The sequence below is a fragment of the Balaenoptera acutorostrata genome, chromosome 2 (assembly GCF_949987535.1).
Source record: "Balaenoptera acutorostrata chromosome 2, mBalAcu1.1, whole genome shotgun sequence".
NCBI lineage: Eukaryota > Metazoa > Chordata > Mammalia > Artiodactyla > Balaenopteridae > Balaenoptera > Balaenoptera acutorostrata.
The window spans coordinates 83,807,238-83,825,915 of record NC_080065.1 but is presented as its reverse complement, the minus strand read 5'-3'; the positions used below and the strand labels follow the sequence as shown (position 1 = coordinate 83,825,915).

Here is an 18,678-nt window from a genome sequence, read left to right as displayed (position 1 = left end):
AAGGTTTCCCTTTATTCCAGGCAAAGAACCTACTTCTTTACCTGGCATTTGGGCCCTGAATGGTCTGGCCACCATGCAGCTTCATCTTCCTCAGTTGTTGCTCCAGCAGTACTGTACTTCTTTTAGTCCCTTATAGAGCGACAATGTAATTTATCATCCAAACCAGAACACTTCTGAAAGTAAAAAAAGGCCTATCCTTGGCAAACTGGGATGTAAGTTGATATCATCTCTCCGGCCCCTGAATTTTTGCCATGTTGTTACCGTTTACCTGTTACGAAGCTCTTCACTTCCCTTTTATCTAATCCACATTAAATTCTTAGTTCTCATGGTTTGCAAGGCAGAAATAGAGACACAGATGTAGAGAACAAACGTATGGACACCAAGGGGGGAAAGCGGGGGTGGGGGGTGCGGTGGGATGAATTGGGAGATTGGGATTGACATGTATACACTGATGTGTATAAAATAGATAACTAATAAGAACCTGCTGTATAAAAAAATAAAATTCAAAAAAAAATTCTCAGTTCTCAGATGTCACTTCCTTTAGGGAGACTTTTGGGACTAGGGTTCTGAACTATGAATTCTCACAGCACTATATGTTTCTTCATACCATTTTTCTCAGTTATTTCCAAGTGTGACTGTTTCTTGCACTAGACTTTAACTCTTGAAAGTGTCTGTGTTTGCTCTATTATAACCCTCCCTCCCCCACCCCTGTAGAATGCCTGGTATGCAATGTATTGAATAAATGTGGATATAATGCAATGGGAAACAGAGTCTGCTCAAGGAGCTCACAACGTAATATGGAAACAAATGCTTTATTACAATATAACGATATGCTGCATTTGCAGAATACAAAATTTCCTAAAAGGGAAATGAGAGAGCTGCATGACATGTCTCATAGGGTTTTGGCACAATTTGTCAGTGTATTCAACAGCTATTGATTTACTTACACCTAAAATAAAATGACTCATAAGACAGATGGACTATATCCATTTACAGTGATATTGATACATTCCCAGTGACCTGGAGAAATGTATGGCTGGAGTGTCAAGTGTCTGCTAGGAATGATGGGATGCAATGTTGAAATCAGATTGTGAACAAAGTAATTAAAATATTATGTATGCAAATATATGTGGTATACTTAAACATACGTATTTGAAGCAGGGGAGTGATATCACTAGATTTCAAATCTGAAGGAAGCCTGTAGGGTGGCCTGGAGGGAAAGGTGTAGGGAATAGAACCTAAGTAAAAAAAGTAGTGGGGATTAAGGAGAAAGGCTGAAGACAACATATATGAGGTAAAATGGACAGTAAATAAAGGATCTGGGGGAGAGGAAGGAATGATACAGCATCAAGGCACCAATCTGGTATTTTGAGGTTAGCTACTTAAACAACATTTTTCCCCATCTGCACACTTAATTTTTAAGTAGAATCTTTGTATCCACTTCAATACCTATTAGATTTTATACACAGTTGCTTCTTAGTATCATCTCTAAGAGCTTTACATTTGAAATTTTACTTACTATGATTTAAGAATTTATCAGTAAAAATCTCCAAATACAATGGCTATAAACAAGGTGGATGAGCTGTTGGTGGTTATCAGAACAATCTAGTTTTTCCAAACACTACTTAGAACCTAGAAATTGTGCATTTCAGAAAGGGAGTGTCCAGCATGTGTAATTAGGAAAAACTTTCCAAGGTGACTGACTCCTGTTCCTGCCCAACACTGGGAACCACAGCTACTCTCCTATAATTTTTAAGATCAAGAAAATAGAAAATGTACAGTAAATTTTCACTATAAGGTGACTTGGGATTTCATGGGTTCTGTTTATAGCAGACTTTGTAAATTTAAGTATCATATTTGGAGGACTCTTTCTCTGTTTGGCAAAAACCCGGGAAATGATGTCATAGATTGAGATTCTAGAGTATTTTAATACTGTCCTGATTGTTTTAGCAGCTTTTTGTATACAAATCCTCTAGGCAACAAGAACATAATTATGGAATTAAAATCCTATCTTGGCATCCAAAATGTTAACAGAAAAGCAAGAGTTGTTACTGCCTTTATGCTGCACATCTCACAATTCTGGGTGAGTGGTTTTCAATCTATTCCCACCTAAGGATACCCATTGGTAACTAGTCCTAGTAGAGCATGTCAGAATTAAGAACCTATAAAGTGCTGTCCCAGATTTTGTAAAAGTAATATTCTTTCCAAAGAATATGAAATTTCCCAAATGGAAAATCAGATAGTAATAAAGACCTCCTGGTTGATATTAATTTTCAGGGATTTTTGCTATTCATGTGTTCAGATTATTTACTGTTTGTCTATTGTTTTCAGTAGACCTTTCAAAAAGGAGACATACAGTTTGTTTAAACAAAGTGAAACTGAGAATTTAACTATGCAGATAAAATATGGTCAAAAAATATTTTTGTCTTATTTATCAACTGACTTTTAAAAAACTGAACTGGTAAGATTTTTCAATTTTCCACTTACCTTGTATTTCTCCACAGTCTCAAAAGTCATTCTAAAATTCTGTGAAGTCATAAAGTATATTATAATTTTACCAGAAATATAAGTCTCCAAGGTTCAATATATTATTACAAATTTGGCAAGGTTTTTTTCTTTTCTGTCTGCAAAAGAAGTGTCTCAAAATTATACGTAGCGTATCACATCCAAACAGCAACTCAGTTTAAAAAGGTGCTTTCAAAAAACATATAAAACAGATTAAGTCAATACAGTAATTATTTTTTGGTGAGGTAACAAAATGCAATATGGTTATAATTGAAGACTTTATTATCTTAATCACACTTCTGATTACAAAATTCTTTACCTGCCATGTTTTCCTCGGGTTTTTATTTTTTACTTACCACTCTAGTAATCCAAGAAATAAATTAGTCCGAGGAACAGGAAGTTCCTATTATCAAGGCACCTTATCATAATTTTAAAGCACAGTATTAAAAATTAGCACTTAGTTTCTAAGGACTTCAGAGATGGATATTTGTATGATCTTTTTATTCCTCACAACCCAGAATTATAGCTATTTAATAACTAAGATAAAAAAAGAGGCTGAGCATAGATCATTTTGCAAACTATGGTGGTGTTTCATTTTGTTTCACTATTCATTGACCACAGACATACACATTTTTTTCGAGAGACTGTGTCTACCTTTTTGCCTTACCCTACTCCCCAAGGGTGAGTATACCTTTCCATATAATAAATACGTATTTGGTGTTATGTTTGGAGATCTTTTTGAGGGCTCGGAACAAACTGTTTAAACAGACAGTAGACTAAAATTTGAATATTTCCCACATGTGAAAATAATTATTTTGGGAATGAAGCTACCGCATTCAAACTCATTTGACTTGGAAGGCAGTCCTTTACATCAGATCAAATAACTGAAGAATGGGATTAGAAAATTATCATTAACCTGGGCTGACTCAACACTGATCTGTGGACGAGAAAAATAATGAACTGTAAAATAATTCTGACTTAAAAAAATGGTTTAAAGGAGAGAAGCGGAACACTCCCGTGCTTGAAAAGATAGTGTTTCTTTGGACAGATCTAAAAGGTTGTAACTGAGGCCCGCAGTTACAGTTATGAAACAAACCGTCAACTAAATTACAGTACGTTAACCTGCGACAGTTACTAATGTCTCTCGCGTTGCATTTTTTGTAGTGATTCGGCACCGCACCCTCCCCCAGCCCTCCAGGGAGCGACCTGGAAACGTTCTACACGTTTTTTTCCTGAACCGGGCACGGGCTACCCACAAATGAATCAAGAAGGGTCATAGGGTGTCAACAACTCGGTCTCTGTTTTCTCTCCGCCTCCTCAGGTGCCCGGCTCGCACCTCCCTTAGGGAGCCTTTGTCTCAGGTCGCCTAAGCGTAGGAGGCGGCGGGAGGTGACCAGTGGTCCAACAGTTGGGTTCCCAGGCTGCATGGTGTGACGCAGCATCCCCCTCCCCGCCTTTCCAGACAGGCGCTCAGACCCGGCGCGGGGCCGAGGCCTGGGCTACCGACCCCACGTTCGACCCCGCCCCCTCGGCTTATCCAACACAGCCCTTCCGCAGCTCCCCAAACCCCATCAGTCTTCAATATCTCCCCACCCCCCTGTTTCCCTAGTTCCTTCTTGGGCTCTCGGTCGTGACGTCCTTACGCAACCGTGCCAAGTGACAGTAGCGTCCATACCCGCAAGGAACGAGCCTGCAGCTCCCACTTCCCGGAATTCAACTCCAGGCCGCTAAGGGAGGGAGCCCGAGCAAGGCTTAACAGCCCACCGCGGTAGCCAGAGTCCGGCAGCCTCTGCGCGGCCGGCGTGCGCGTTCCCATCAGTGCGCGTGCGCGCACTCGCTCTCCGCCCCGCCACAGCACCAATCGTTTTCTTCCTACGCCCCACGACTCCACAACGTAGCCCCTCCCACTGTCCGCGCGCCAGTTGGTGGAGTTCGGCGTGCGCGCGCCCGCTTGGCCGCCTCGCGCCCAGTGAGGAAGGGGAGTGAGCCGAGAAGCTTACGTCGCGCGGGAGGCGGAGGCGACTGCTAGCTCGGTGGCGGCGGCGGCGGCGGCGGAGGCGCCTACGACGGAGACGGTTGCGCTCGCTCTCTCGGCGTCATGGCGGCTGCCGGGAGCCGATAAGCGGCGGGAGCGGGAGCGCGCGCGCGGCCGCGGTGAAGACGACGACTCGTTACTTCTTGCTTTTGCTGACCTCGCCGTTGGTGCTTTAATAATGAATTGATTGTTGGATCCGCTCCGTAGGGTATCGCGCGTTAGAGCCGCGGGCCGGGGCTTCCCCTTCTTCTCCGCGTCCTTCCCCTTCCCCCTCGCCCTCACGGACTTCTGCTTACCCCGAAACGCCCGGAGCCCGAGGACTCTCGGCGGCGGAGACCGCGGGCCCGGACACACGGGAGGCCGCCGATCGAGTTGGCTCTCTCCGCCCCGCGAAGCCTGCACGCCCGCCGGTAAGAAAGGGGTCGGCGGGCGGGTCAGGATGTGGCGGGGAGGACGGGAGCTGGCCAGGCGGAGGGCGGGGGCGGCGCGGTGCCCGGGCTGCGGCCCAGCCGCCGGGCGCCGGGCATAGGCCGGGGCGGTCTTAGAGGGCCGGCGGCGGCGGATGGGCTCGCCGCTCAGGGGGCGTGTGAGTGGCGAGCGCAGGCCGGCGCTGCGGAGCGCATCCTCTCTCCGGACGGGCGTGCAGCTGGCGGTCGAGCCCGGGCTTTCTCGGTCTGGGGCCGGCCGGGCCGCGAAGGGAAAGCTGCGAGACGCGAGCGGTGCGCTTGGCCGGTGCGTGGGTCCCGCCGCCACCCGGGCTCCCAGCACGTGGGGAGCGGCGGGGAGGGGGAGGGGGCAGCAGCCCGGGCGAGCCCGGGAGGGCGCGGGGTGGGTCTGTAGGAAGTTTGAGGCGGGAAGGGAGACTCCGGGACCGGGATGGAGGCCCTGGGAGGGATGGGGGTGGGGGGGTGCGTCCGGGTGGCAGGCTGATTGGAGCGAAGCTGCGACGGACGGGGGAGGAAGGTTTCCAACCTCCTTTCGAGAACCGCTTGAAAACTTAGCAGGAGGAAAGCAACTGATAAAAGACGGGGCAAAGAAAAGGCGAATTGAAGAGGTTTAACGATTTAGGGAAGAATCATTGTTAAGACGCGTGAAAGGCAGGAGAGAGCTGCGGGTGCTTGGAGCTTCAGAACTTAACGGTTGTAAGAAGGGTCTCAGAAAGAGGACTTAACTCTGAGAAGGAAAATGAGGAGGAGAAAGGAAGTTACAAAGTACAGAGAAAGCCATTTTGAGGGGCGAAAGGGAGGTGAAAAGGAAAGAACGAAAAGAGGAGTGAACTTTCTCAATGAAGGGAGACTTTCGGGAAAGAGAGGCAGTTTGTTAGAGTACCTAGATTTTTAAGATCTAATTGTTTAATAGTTAATCTCTTTGGCTAGTTGGAATTAATATTTAACATTAGGAATAAATGTTGCGTGAAATAATTTTTAGATAACAGTGCTTGCTAAGTCTACTGGACTATAGTTTCTGGAGAATTAAAATCCCGATCTAGATGCAGAGTTTGCTATGATTAAGTTGGCAGCAGCCTATTTCCCCCCGCCTCTTTTTTTGTGGAATGGAAATAATCGTAGGAGTAAATTCTCTTTGCTGAGGTCGGAGGACAGCTCTGCTCTCAGTCGTCTGTATCGGTACTTTCTGGCTGGGGAAGGATCTGACGTCTCCTTCCCCCGCTTCTTCCTCTCCCTCCCCTGCCAGAGATCTCCTTTGTTTATTAGTGGGTGGCTTGTAGGTGACTCTCCAGTGTTGTGCTGATATGTTGAAAGGTGGAAATGTTGTGTCTTGGTCCATGATTTCTGCCCCAAACCCCTTACTTAAAAAATCATAGTGTATACTCTGTTACCTTTTTCCCCCAGAGGAATCTCTGCTTGTCCAAACTGGATATATACTGTATTATTTAAACTTAAAACTGCACTATCGGTTTACCTGTGAAAGGACACATTTATTTTGACCTGTACATTTTTTTGGCTAAGATTATATGATACACTTTTACTCTCCTGTTCTCATGTGAGCATTTTCAACACTTCCCCTCGCTCTGGTATACGAAGTCCTTCATGATAGGAATTAGTGCTTGATTAAGGTAACCTTTTACCCCCTTATTTCATTTGTTTGGCCAAGTATGTAATAAGACTATTTTCTATTCTTGGAACGTAGGTATATGTTACATACTACCATTTTGCTTTAGTTTTTTGTCTATAATGTGTGGTATATACACACGGTTGCAATTAGTCTAAAAGTTCTATCACTCCACAAATATTTTAATTTTTTCTGTCAAAAATAAGCAGTGGTGTGTTAAACTCTAGTAAGTAGTCAAGAATGTAGTTAATAGAAGCCTAGGTATTTTGAGAAAAAGACCCCTACGGCTTCCTTACCACCTCTGATCTAATTGGCATAGATAGATTTGTATAAGTTCCAAATAGACTTATTTATCTTTTTGTCTACAGGAAATTTTCTCACTCTCTTAATTTTTTTTTTTTTTTTAGGTGAGTCAAAAGGGTCCCAGGAAACCTGTGAATGTTGAAGAAAATTCATCTGTGAATTTTTGATATTCAAAGAGGAGTCAGTATTTATATTCATCTTTTAAACTGGGAAGATTTATATTTTATTTTAAAACTTCTTGATATTTACAATGAATGGACACAGTGATGAAGAAAGTGTTAGAAACAGTAGTGGAGAGTCAAGGTGAGTACTTTATTATCAAGTTTTTATTATGAAAACAATTTAAAACTTATGTGACTCTTTTTAGTTTTTCTAATAGGTGGCAGAGTTTTCAGATTCAGATTCACTGTTAGCTCTCCAAACATTAAAAAGTTTCTAATAAATACAGCTTTGTTGAAAATACAGAGTTTAATTATTTTTTTCCATTGAGATGCACAGAGAGAAATTTAAATATAGAAAGTTTGGGATACTTAAATCTCTTTGGAGATTTATATTGTTTGGGTCAATAATTGAAACTAGAGCAAGTAAAGGAAGACATTTAAATTGATTTGACTGTTACTGCACTCTTCAAATAAAGACAATAAGAATTTCTTTACTCATTTTTTTCTGGCATTTTGTCTTCTATACCTGTGCTGTCCAATGTAGTAGTCAGTAGCCACATGTGGCTATTTAAATTTAAATTAGTTTAAATTACAAAATATTCAAAATTCAGTACTCAGTCACATTAGACACATTTCAAGTGCCGAATAGTCACATGTGGCTAGTGTCTACCGTGATGAATAGAGAAAAATAGAAAACATTTCTATCATGGCAAAGGTTCTTTTGGACACTGCTGATCTGGACATTTGTTAGAGTATTGCTGCAACACTTTTTTCCCCCATTACCTTTTCAAATTTGAGTTTTAATTATATATGACTGAGTTAAGAGTTCTTACGTGGGCCATGTCTTTGCAAAGAAGATATGGTTTATGGGAGTAAGCCATGTTAAGCTATTTTAATGTGTAAGAAACCTCTTCAAATACAAAGACTTTTAAAATTCTTCTGTAGCCCCCCAGTTTTAAGTTACCAGCCACGTTAATAATGCAATCCCATGTAGTTATATATGCTTATCATATAGAGAGGTCAGGAATATGGACATTGGGGTCAGACTGCCTGATTACTTACCCAGTTGTACTTATTAGCTGTGTGAATTAGGGCTAATTTTTTAACCTCTGAGACTTTGATTTTTGTATTTATAAAATGGGGATTATAGTATTATTTATCTTATTTGAAGTTGAGGATTAAATGAAATGCTACCTGTAAAGGTTTTAAAATAGTTCCTGATATAATGAGCACTCTATATTATTATAATTAACATCAGATTTTATATAACATAGAATAATACATAACTGAAACATTAATTACAGTGATGGAGAAATGTGAAGGACAAGGAACAGGAAAGTTTTGGCAGTTAAGAGGGCTTCAGGAAAATGTTGGATAGAAAATGAAGCAGTGGGATATGTATTTGACCTGAGGCTTGGGATTTTCTGGTTATGCTAGGTATACTTTAGTTTATTAGTTTCACAGGCAGACAGTTTGGATAACAAGAACATCATAGAAAACAAGGAGCAGTTATGGGAAGCAGAATGATTTAGTAAACAAGTATTGGTCTAGGAGTTACAAAACCTGAGTTGACCTGTCTCTGCACTAACTAGTTCTCTGAATGACTTCTGAACTGTAAAATAAGGAGAATTGAATTAAACGATTTTGAAGTTTCATCCTACTACTTAATATACAAAGTATTTAACAACAGAGTTTAACTGGAAGCGCCAAAGTTGAAGGGCTAAACTAGAAGACCTTTGAATTTCAGCTTTGATTCCAATCTCTACAGGTATATTGACTGGAGTAAGTGAATAGGAGAGTCACATTGTCCACATTCTCTTGTTCATTAGTGAACAATGAAATGGTTAATAGGTAGAAATATCTAGGGGAAACGCAGGAGCCTAACTACCCACGGAATAGGAAATAAGGCTCTTGAGAGTAAATCTTCTGGTTGAACATATAGAGAGATCACATGCTGTTATATTCTGACCCCTTACCTTTTCCAGTAATCTTTTATGTATTTTGCTGCCATATGTAAAGCAAAGGGGGAGTCGTAAATCAAATTTGATACAGTAGAGATGAAAAAAATTAAACCCTGTGAAATCAAATCTACTTGAATCTTTTACAATGCATACTCATTTTAAATAATTGCAAAGTATATTCTCCAATTATTCTGAGTCATTATTTACACCATATAGATTTTATGTACTTCTGAGAATTGTGTCTGTCAGGTTATCTAGTTCTTGCAACTGCCTTGGTGTTTATCTGAAGAAGGGAGACCTGCTTCTGTTTTCCTTTCATTTTCTTCCTTTCTGCTGTTATGCTGTCCTTTTCCTTTGCTCTACCGAAGTTACTAAGCCTCAGTGCCCCCATACCAAAAGCTTTCATAACAAGGCAGTACAGAGAAGGGAGATTGTGTTTAGTTAAAAGAGTGAGGTGAACTTTATAGATACAGGGATTTTCTTGCAAAAACCAAAAGTCACCATAACTATGAATATTAATATAGAGTGATGAGGGGAGAAATATGCTTTTTTTTAAAATAAAGCACACATCTTTTTTTTTTAATTAATTAATTTTTTTTTTTTTTTTTTTTTTTTTGGCTGTGTTGGGTCTTCGTTGCTGCGTGCGGGCTTTCTCTAGTTGCGGCGAGCGGGGGCTACTCTTCCTTGCGGTGCGCAGGCCTCTCATTGCAGTGGCTTCTCTTGTTGCGGAGCACAGGCTCTAGGCGCCCAGGCTTCAGTAGTTGTGGCGCGTGGGCTCAGTACTTGTGGCTAGCGTGCTGTAGAGCACGGACTCAGTAGTTGTGGTGCACAGGCTTAGATGCTCCGTGGCATGTGGGGTCTTCCTGGGCCAGGGATTGAACCCGTGTCCCCTGCATTGGCAGGTGGATTCTTAACCACTGGGCCCCCAGGGAAGCCCTATGCTTGTTTTTAAAATTGATATATGCTGTAAAATTTGATTGTTATTGGCTAGAATTTTTACATGTATTTTTGCTTCAGATTTCCTTTTTTTCCTTCATGGAAATTTATGAAATGAAGTAGAATTAAGCAAGAAGTCATTTGGCATTTTTAGTTGGTATGATTAGCTTTCTACTCAAAAGTGTCTCTTTTGATTCTTTTTTTTTTTTTTTTTCTTTTGATTCTTTTGATGTGAAAACCTTTCCATAACCATTGACAGAAAGGAAGAAGAATACACGGGAGAACGTCTCTTTGGCTATGTTGTAACTGACAATTTTGAAACTTATTTACTAAGAAACGTGTGTCAGGATGCACCTGTACCTCAATTTCAAGTTAGCACAAAGTTTATTATATAACTGAAGTTAAGCTTTCTGAAGATACTATTGGAAGATTTCAAAGCATCAGTTCCCAGCTGTGTAGATTTCTGTTGTTATTTGTAATGAAGTTTTTCAAAGCCTGGTTAGACATTTTTTATTTTAAAGTTAACTTGAATGATGATTTGCTCCAGAAATAGATTTGTGGGTAAAGACCAGAAATACATGGTTACATTTTACTAATTTTTGGATGATTGATAAATGCTTAATACTCAGAAGTAATTTCTCTGCTTGCCTGTAGATTAAATTTTCAATAATGTAAATTTGTCCATGTAAATTTGAGAATTTATTTTAATTGCTTTAATTAGTCTATATAGTATGCTTATGAAAAATTATCACAGAGTGAAGGAAATTTTGGTGATGTGTTGTAACAGTCTTACCTACTTAGAATTGATCTAGAGCTGGCAACTGAGCTATATTGACCTGATTCTAAAAGAATTTTTTTAAAAAAATTATTTATTTATTTATTTGGCTGCATCGGGTCTTAGTTGCGGTACGCGGGATCTTCGTTGCGGCGCGAGGGCTTCTCTCTGGTTGTGGCATGTGGGCTCTAGAGTGCATGGACTCAGTAGTTCTGGCACAGGCTCTCTAGTTGTGGTACACGGGCTCAGTAGTTGTGGCACACAGGCTTAGTTGCCCTGCGGCATGTGGGACCCTAGTTCCCTGACACGTATCGAACCCATGTCCCCTGCACTGGAAGGTGGACTGTTAACCACTGGACCACCAGGGAAGTCCCTAAAAGAATTCTTTTCCTTGATATATTATAGCTTTTTATAGCATTAACAGTGCTTGACCAAATATAAATATGTTTTAAATATATGTGTGTAAATTTTATATTTACTTAGAGGAAGTCTGTTGCAATTAAATTTCCTTGGCTTACTGAAAATATTTTAATTGTTTTATGCTTCAAGAATCTTTGGGTCTCAACTTTTGAAGTGTTTTGAGTAGGCAGTGAGTAGGAAATATGATCAATGGAAATGTTCTAAATGAAAATCTCATTTTTAGAAATTCAGAGTCACTAAACACTTTTTAAAGGCTTTGAGGAAAAAGCCAGATAGTCGAAATGACCTGTTAAATTTAAGGAACACCAAGTCAAAGTTAATTTGAAGACAGAGCTGCATATTTCACCATATATCTGTTAGTACCCTATCAAAGACTTCTATGGTATACCAGTTTTGGAAACATTGCTTTTATGTATACACATACCAGCAAGATTTCTTGCCATCAAAATCAGTTTCTTTTGATAAATGAAATTGAACATTTTTTAAAGGCAATAGAATGGTATTTCCTGAGCTTACTTTGATGTTATCTCAGAGTTTTTAAAATTAATTAATTTTTATTTTTGGCTGCATTGGGTCTTCGTTGCTGTGTACAGGCTTTCTCTAGTTGCAGTGAGCGGGGGCTACTCTTCATTGTGGTGTGCGGGCTTCTTATTGCGGTGTCTTCTCTTGTGGAGCACAGGCTATAGGCGTGTGGGTTTCAGTAGTTGTGGCGCATGGGCTCAGTAGTTGTGGCGCACGGGCTCTAGAGTGCAGGCTCAATAGTTGTGGTGCATGGGCTTGGTTGCTCCATGGCATGTGGGATCTTCCCAGACCAGGGATCAAACCCCATGTCCCCTGCATTGGCAGGCGGATTCTTAACCACTGCGCCACTCTGAGGGAAGTCCTCAGAGTTTTTTTAAAAAGGTTCAATTTATTCTTACATTTCAAAAGTTTTTGCGAAGAAGCATTTTAAGGAAGACAGGAAAATGTGAAATCACAAAGCCAGAATGTCTAGAAATCATTGAGTTAAAGAAACTGCTTTTTAAAATTAACTGTGATGTCATTAATTGTAGGAAAGTATGACTGTTTTACATCTCATTTTTTTGTTAATCCCTATTTCTTGATTCAGTATGTACTTTCTTCATCTTTTCCTACTAGTTTTTTCTTTCCTCAAATATCTTGTATATGCTACTGAATCTCAGATCATTTATTAAGATCATTTTTTATGCTTTGAAAACTCAATAAACTGTTAATCAGGAGCTTTGGTAATAGGTTACTCTCTCCAAACGGAATTCACGGAATTAAAATTTTCCCGGGACTTCTGAAAGTTGTGGTTAATCCAGATTACTGTGGTGTATTTAGACTAATTTTTAATTGGTAAAGATAAGAGAATTGTATGTGATTTGACTTTGAAAGACATTACTTTTATCTTCACAGGCATGAGATAATGTGGGGGCAAATATTAATGTGTAGTTGCCCCTTTTTTATACTGATTAAGTCATTGCTTATTTAAGATATTGATGACTTGTGGGTTATAGCTGGTACAGTTCTGTGTTTAAAAATACGAGTATTTGTGGCGAAGACAAAGTTTGATGGAGAAAACTTTTTTTTTGTATTTTTTATGAAAAATTTTAAAACATTACAGAAGTAGAAAAGTTATAGCTCCAGTTGTGGTACTTGGTCTAGCAGCATTGGCATCACCTGGGAGCTTGTTTGTAATGTTCAACCTTGGACCTCATCCCAGACCTCCTGAATCAGAATCTTCTTTTTAACAAGATTCCCAAGTGATATGTATTCATAATAAATTCATATGAATATATATGAAGCTGTTTGCATGGAGTCATTCACCACCTTGCTACTTGTTGTTATTGAGTTTATTACACATGCTTTTTATTTTCTGGGAACCCCCCAGAGAACTGTGTCATAGGCCATGCAAGCAAGAAGCTGGGTACGTTTCATTTCACAGTAATAATGGCAACCAGTAATTACTGAGCTCTTACTCTGACTGAGCCATGGTGTACATGGTGCATTACATTAATTTATTGTAGGTATTCCTTCCAAAATTCCTGTGATGTATTTAGTACTATGTTTCCCATTCTCCAGAAGGGGAAACCAGATTTATAGCCTTTTTAAACGTCTTAAAAAAAAATCAAACAACTATTAACCAAATTTCAGATTTTACTTGGATTTTATTGTTTTTCCATTAATGCCCTCTTTCTATTCCAGGATTCCATCCAGGGTACCATGTTGAATTCAGTTGTTAACTCTCCCCAGTGTCCTCTGATCTGTGAGAGTTTCTAAGTCTTTCCTTAATTTCTTTAACAGTCTTGAGAAGTACTGGCCAGGTATCCTATAAAACATCCCCCAATTTGGCTTTGTCTGATTTTTTTTTACTAGGATAAACCAGGGTTATCAGTTACCAGTTTTTAGAAAGAGTATCACAGAGACGAAGTGCTCTACTGGTCACATCATATGGGGAGCAGAGTATCCACTTGACATTACTGATTATGTTAACCTTTATCATTTGACCAAGATAGTATTTGCCAGGTTTCTCCACTATAAAGTTACTGTTTTTCTCTTTCCATACTGTATTCTTTGGAAGTAAGTCACTATGTCTAGCCAACTCTCAAGGGATGTGGTGAGTGGTGGCATGGGTGGGAATTAAGTTCTATCTCCTGCTGGGAGGGAGTAACTACATAGTATTAAATGGAATTCTTCTATAAAGAAATAATTTCTCCCTCATTAATTCCATCATTCACTTATATAAGCATGGACTTATTATGTATATTTTATTCTTTGGATTATAATCCAGTAGGTTAATTTTAATTTTTCTCAAATTGTTTTAGCCTTGCCCATTGGGAACTCTTTCAGGTTGGCTTCTGTGTTCTTTTTACACCCTCCCATTCTTTTGCCCTAGAATCAACCATTTCTCCAAAGAGCGCTGGTTTCTTTTATTGGAGAAAAGGGTATTAGAAACCAAGATTTGGGTGCTGGGTTGCTACGCAGGTGTCACTGCTTCGAGGCCCTCTCAGTAGACAGAGCAGACAGAGTTATATCAATCTATAGATGTTTATATATACTAAACCATGTGTATCTATAGTTGTTTCTGTGTCTGTCCATCTGTGTACATTTTTTAAAGTTTTATTTATTTATTTTTGGCTGCGTTGGGTCCTCATTGCTGCACGCGGGCTTTCTTTAGCTGCGGTGAACAGGGGCTACTCTTCGTTGTGGTGCGCGGGCTTCTCATTGTGGTGCACGGGCTCTAGGCACACGGGCTTCAGTAGTTGCGGCACATGGGCTCAGTAGTTGTGGCTCGTGGGCTCTACAGCACAGGCTGAGTAGTTATGGCTCACGGGCTTAGTTGCTCCACAGCATGTGGGATCTTCCTGGACCAGGGCTCGAACCCATGTCCCCTGCATTGGCAGGCAGATTCTTTTATTTATTTATTTATTTATTTATTTATTTACTTACTTACTTACTTACTTATGGCTGTGTTGGGTCTTCGTTTCTGTGCAAGGGCTTTCTCTAGTTGCGGCAAGCGGGGGCCACTCTTCATCGCGGTGCACGGGCCTCTCACTACCGTGGCCTCTCTTGTTGCAGAGCACAAGCTCCAGACGCGCAGGCTCAGTAGTTGTGGCTCACGGGCCTAGTTGCTCCGCGGCATGTGGGATCTTCCCAGACCAGGGCTCGAACCCGTGTCCCCTGCATTGGCAGGCAGATTCTCAACCACTGCGCCACCAGGGAAGCCCGGCAGGCAGATTCTTAACCACTGTGCCACCAGGGAAGCCCCCATCTGTGTGCATATTAGGGTAAACATGAGTTAGTACTGTTGTCTCCAACTCTAATCCTATACTACAGGATTCATCCTAATCTTCCTTTCTTGTACTTTCGTAACTTCCATCTCTAATAGAGAGAAGCCTGGCTCCCACCATCTGCCATCCACCATGCATGTACTCCAACCTCAGTATACAAGTAAAGTAGTTTCAGAATTTTTAGGCTATACTCCCAGAAGAAACAGATTTACCAACTAAAATACAGTGTTTATGTACAGTGTACAGTTCCTATTATATTTAGCCTTATGGTTTCTAGTCAGAACACTGATTTCCAAAGTTACTCAAGGTAGCTTTCTTCCCCTCATCCCCTTCAGTGTGGTTATGTCATAAATTTGTAATAGTTAGATTCATTTATCAGTTTGCATTCTATCCTGGGATCCTCAGTCACATGGGTTTATGTTTTAAACTTGCATATATTACATTTACTCTGTGATACACAGTTTCATGGGTTTTGACAAATGCATAGAATCATTTATCCTCCACCCCAGTACTGTACAGAATGATTCCTTTACCCTAAAAGTTGCCCTCTGTGTCCCAGATCTACTGAATCAGAATTTTCATTTTAACAAAATTCCCAAGGAAATGTATAGGCATATTAAATTTATATGCATATATATGAAACTATTTACCTGGAGTCATTCAGTATCTTGCCATGTTTTGAAATTATAAATTAAGTTGCAGAAAGATTATTTTGATCTAGAGGTGATAATGGAATAGCCAAGTTTAAATACACAATCAAGTGACTATACTCAAACTCATGGGGTCATATAGGCATTCAGGTGAGGTGAAAGAAAATGAAATTGGGCAAATCACTGGAGTGAGGTAATGGGCTATATGGGAAGTCTTCATGGAGCTTTTGAACTTTTGTAATCTTAATGATCAGAAATGATGTGGTTTGGAAAGAAAAGAAGAACAAATGATGTATATCGAGAAACATGATGGAGAGGAAGGTTTTCACAGGATTCATAGTCCCCCAGTAAAAGAAGTACAAGTTCCCTAGTGCAGAGAATGTGTTGGACATCTTAGTTTTGCAGTTCTTGTCCCTGAGGTTTGTTTAGTGTCATATTGAAGTTTTTGTATGGTTTAGTCCCAGGTGGAGGAAGGAGGAAAAAAGGAAGCATAGCTGAATAAACACTACGAGTATTAAGAGACACCCATGGGAGAGTATATTACCCATGTGAATGGACTGGTCAGACCCACTGGTTTCAGAGAGAGACTCTAGGAATCTCTTGTACCAGAATCAAGTTCTTGTGTATTAATGACTGAGAAAATTGCTGTTTATAATTAGGAGTATATTATCTGTCATTGTGATATGAGGTGACTGCTTACAAGTCAACTTTAAATAAATGTTAAACTGAATTTGAAAGTTTCTTTGGTGTGGATAGATTGAGATTTCAGTTATTGAGGTTAAAATACAGAGACACACAAAGTTCTGGCTAAACAGTACTGGCTTATGGGATCCACTGTCTACAGTATCTATCAGAGCTGTGGCATAAGGCACAAAAATAGTGGGGAGCACTTTTTTTAATGAAAACCATTCCCATTAGCTATTTCACATCTCTCCTGTTACTGCTTTTAGAAATACAGTTCTCTGTCCTCAGATAGTTATTTAATTTAGATGATTGAGCAACTACTATGTGATGAGTATCATAAGATGCTAAAATTTGAGATCATTCTCTAAAACTTAAAATCAAGAAAGAGACAGACCTAAACCTTAAATGTCTGAATATCAGGTGGGTATGGTAAATACAGAGATACAGTCTCCAGCAGTTCAAAGGTAGGAGACAAGGAAGTTTGATCATAAGACAGATGGTTAATCTCTGTATCAAACCCAATATCAGAATGAAATTTTGTGCTTTTTTTTGTTTGTTTTTGAGAGATCATTTAAAACCTCTGGTAACCTTCCTTAAATTTTACACATGTTGAAAGTCCTTGTTATGTGGCTTTTATGGTGGTAAGGTGTTTTGACAGGCTTAGGCAAAAAGCAAAGAAAAATTTTTTATACCGAGGAAAAATGATGTTAGAAGGCAATACATTATGCTGAAGAGTTTTAATGTAAAGGATTGGGGCCATTGGAAAAGAGTGGAGTTAGTCTAAATTCCCTCAAAGAAGGCTGTTCTTGTTTTTGTGCTTGAGGTAGATTATAATATGATGATTGCCATCTGATGCAAATACTACAGTATTTCCAGTTCTAATTTACTAAATCCTGAATTACATTAATAAAGGAAGAAGTTTGATCTGAAAGGAAATTTTATAAGAAAAGAATTACAATTAGGGGTACATGAGAGCTGAAAAGGTAAATAATCTCCTTATTCCAGTTTTAGCATGTATTTTATACCAAAGGTTTGACCTAGTGTGCAGTAGTTTATCTCAGTCATACTGTACTACATTGATCATTTCACTTTTTTTTTAACTAAATGACACAGTAGATGGAGGTTCTTATGTGCAGCACACTCTCATGGGTATATGCAGACTGTGATGAAATACCAAATTACAAATGATTTTGTTAGAAAGTAAAATATATAGTGCTGGGAACTTTGTTTTCTTGTGAGAGTATTCATTAAAGTAATTTAAAAGCATATAAATATTTTTAAAACCTTTTTAAAAAAGCAAATTAATCAAATGATTTATCTTTTAAAGATTGAACTTTTAAATGTAGACATTTATTTTATTCTTTGTGCTAATTTTAAAATTGTGGATAATTTCAAACATATGCAAAAGTAGTGACAATAGTAAAGTGAACCCTTGTGTATACGTCATCTAGCTTCAACATATTTCATCTCATGGTCAATCTAGTTTAATCTGTAAATCCTACCTACTACTCCTCCCCTCAATTACTTTGTGGATTGTTTTGAAACATTATATAATTTCTACATGTGTTAGACATGTGTTCCACATGATAGGTAATACTAATGGGGAAAAAATATAAACGTTAAGTTTTGCCTACTTTTTATAATTATAAATAATAGAATTAGAGGGTTTTATCATATCATTGATATTATAACAAATTTCATACATGTTTTATGAAACTTGTTAAGTGACTTTGAAGTGTATGTATACATAGTCCTTATTTCTCATCTGATTCCCTGAATGCTTATTAGAGAAACTTTTGAGTTTACTGTCTTTACTTGAGATTCAGCATGACTAAACCCAGTCATCTTTGAAATTAGTCATGCTAAATGTTACCTTTCTTATTTCTAGCAGTTTTATTCTCATTTATTCAGTTAGAGACTTTAAGAATAATACTGTACTTTAAGAAGAGTTTATGATAGAATTTTGCATTGGATTGGTAATTTAGAATGCTGAAAGGAGCTGTTGTGTGTGTTCTTTAGTTCCTAACAAAGGCAGTAACTGGTTTTCAGACCCATGAGGATGAATACTTTCCAGATTTTCTCAAACCTTTGATAGTTATTTTATGGACTGTAGTGAAATATAAGGATAACAAATTTTAATACAATGTAATTTTATAGAACTTGAAGGTGATCTGATCTTAGTTATCATCTAGCTGAACCCTTCTCATTTTCTAAGTGACTGCTTCTAGGCTAATATATTTTAAATAGTGGGTTGCAACACCTCAGAGGACCATAACTGGATTTTTTTTTAATGGAAGAGAATAATGTAAACTAATAGTGTTCCTTTTGTAGAGTATTACTTCATCAAACTTTTGTTACTTTACATGTGTGCATGTGTATACTACATC

The 18,678-nt window shown here is 39.3% G+C and overlaps 1 protein-coding gene across 2 annotated transcripts in view; it reads left to right on the top strand.

Moving 5' to 3' along the window:
- Positions 1-4,819: 4,819 nt before the first annotated feature.
- The window catches only part of CHD1 (chromodomain helicase DNA binding protein 1), a 76,964-nt gene continuing 63,105 nt past the window's right edge, over positions 4,820-18,678 (top strand). For both annotated transcript variants that reach the window (XM_028162668.2, XM_057541305.1), the window contains exons 1-2: positions 4,820-4,950; positions 7,018-7,216. In XM_028162668.2, the coding sequence (XP_028018469.2) occupies positions 7,164-7,216 (53 nt within the window). In that variant the 5' untranslated portion in view covers positions 4,820-4,950; positions 7,018-7,163. The remainder of the gene's footprint in view (positions 4,951-7,017; positions 7,217-18,678) is intronic.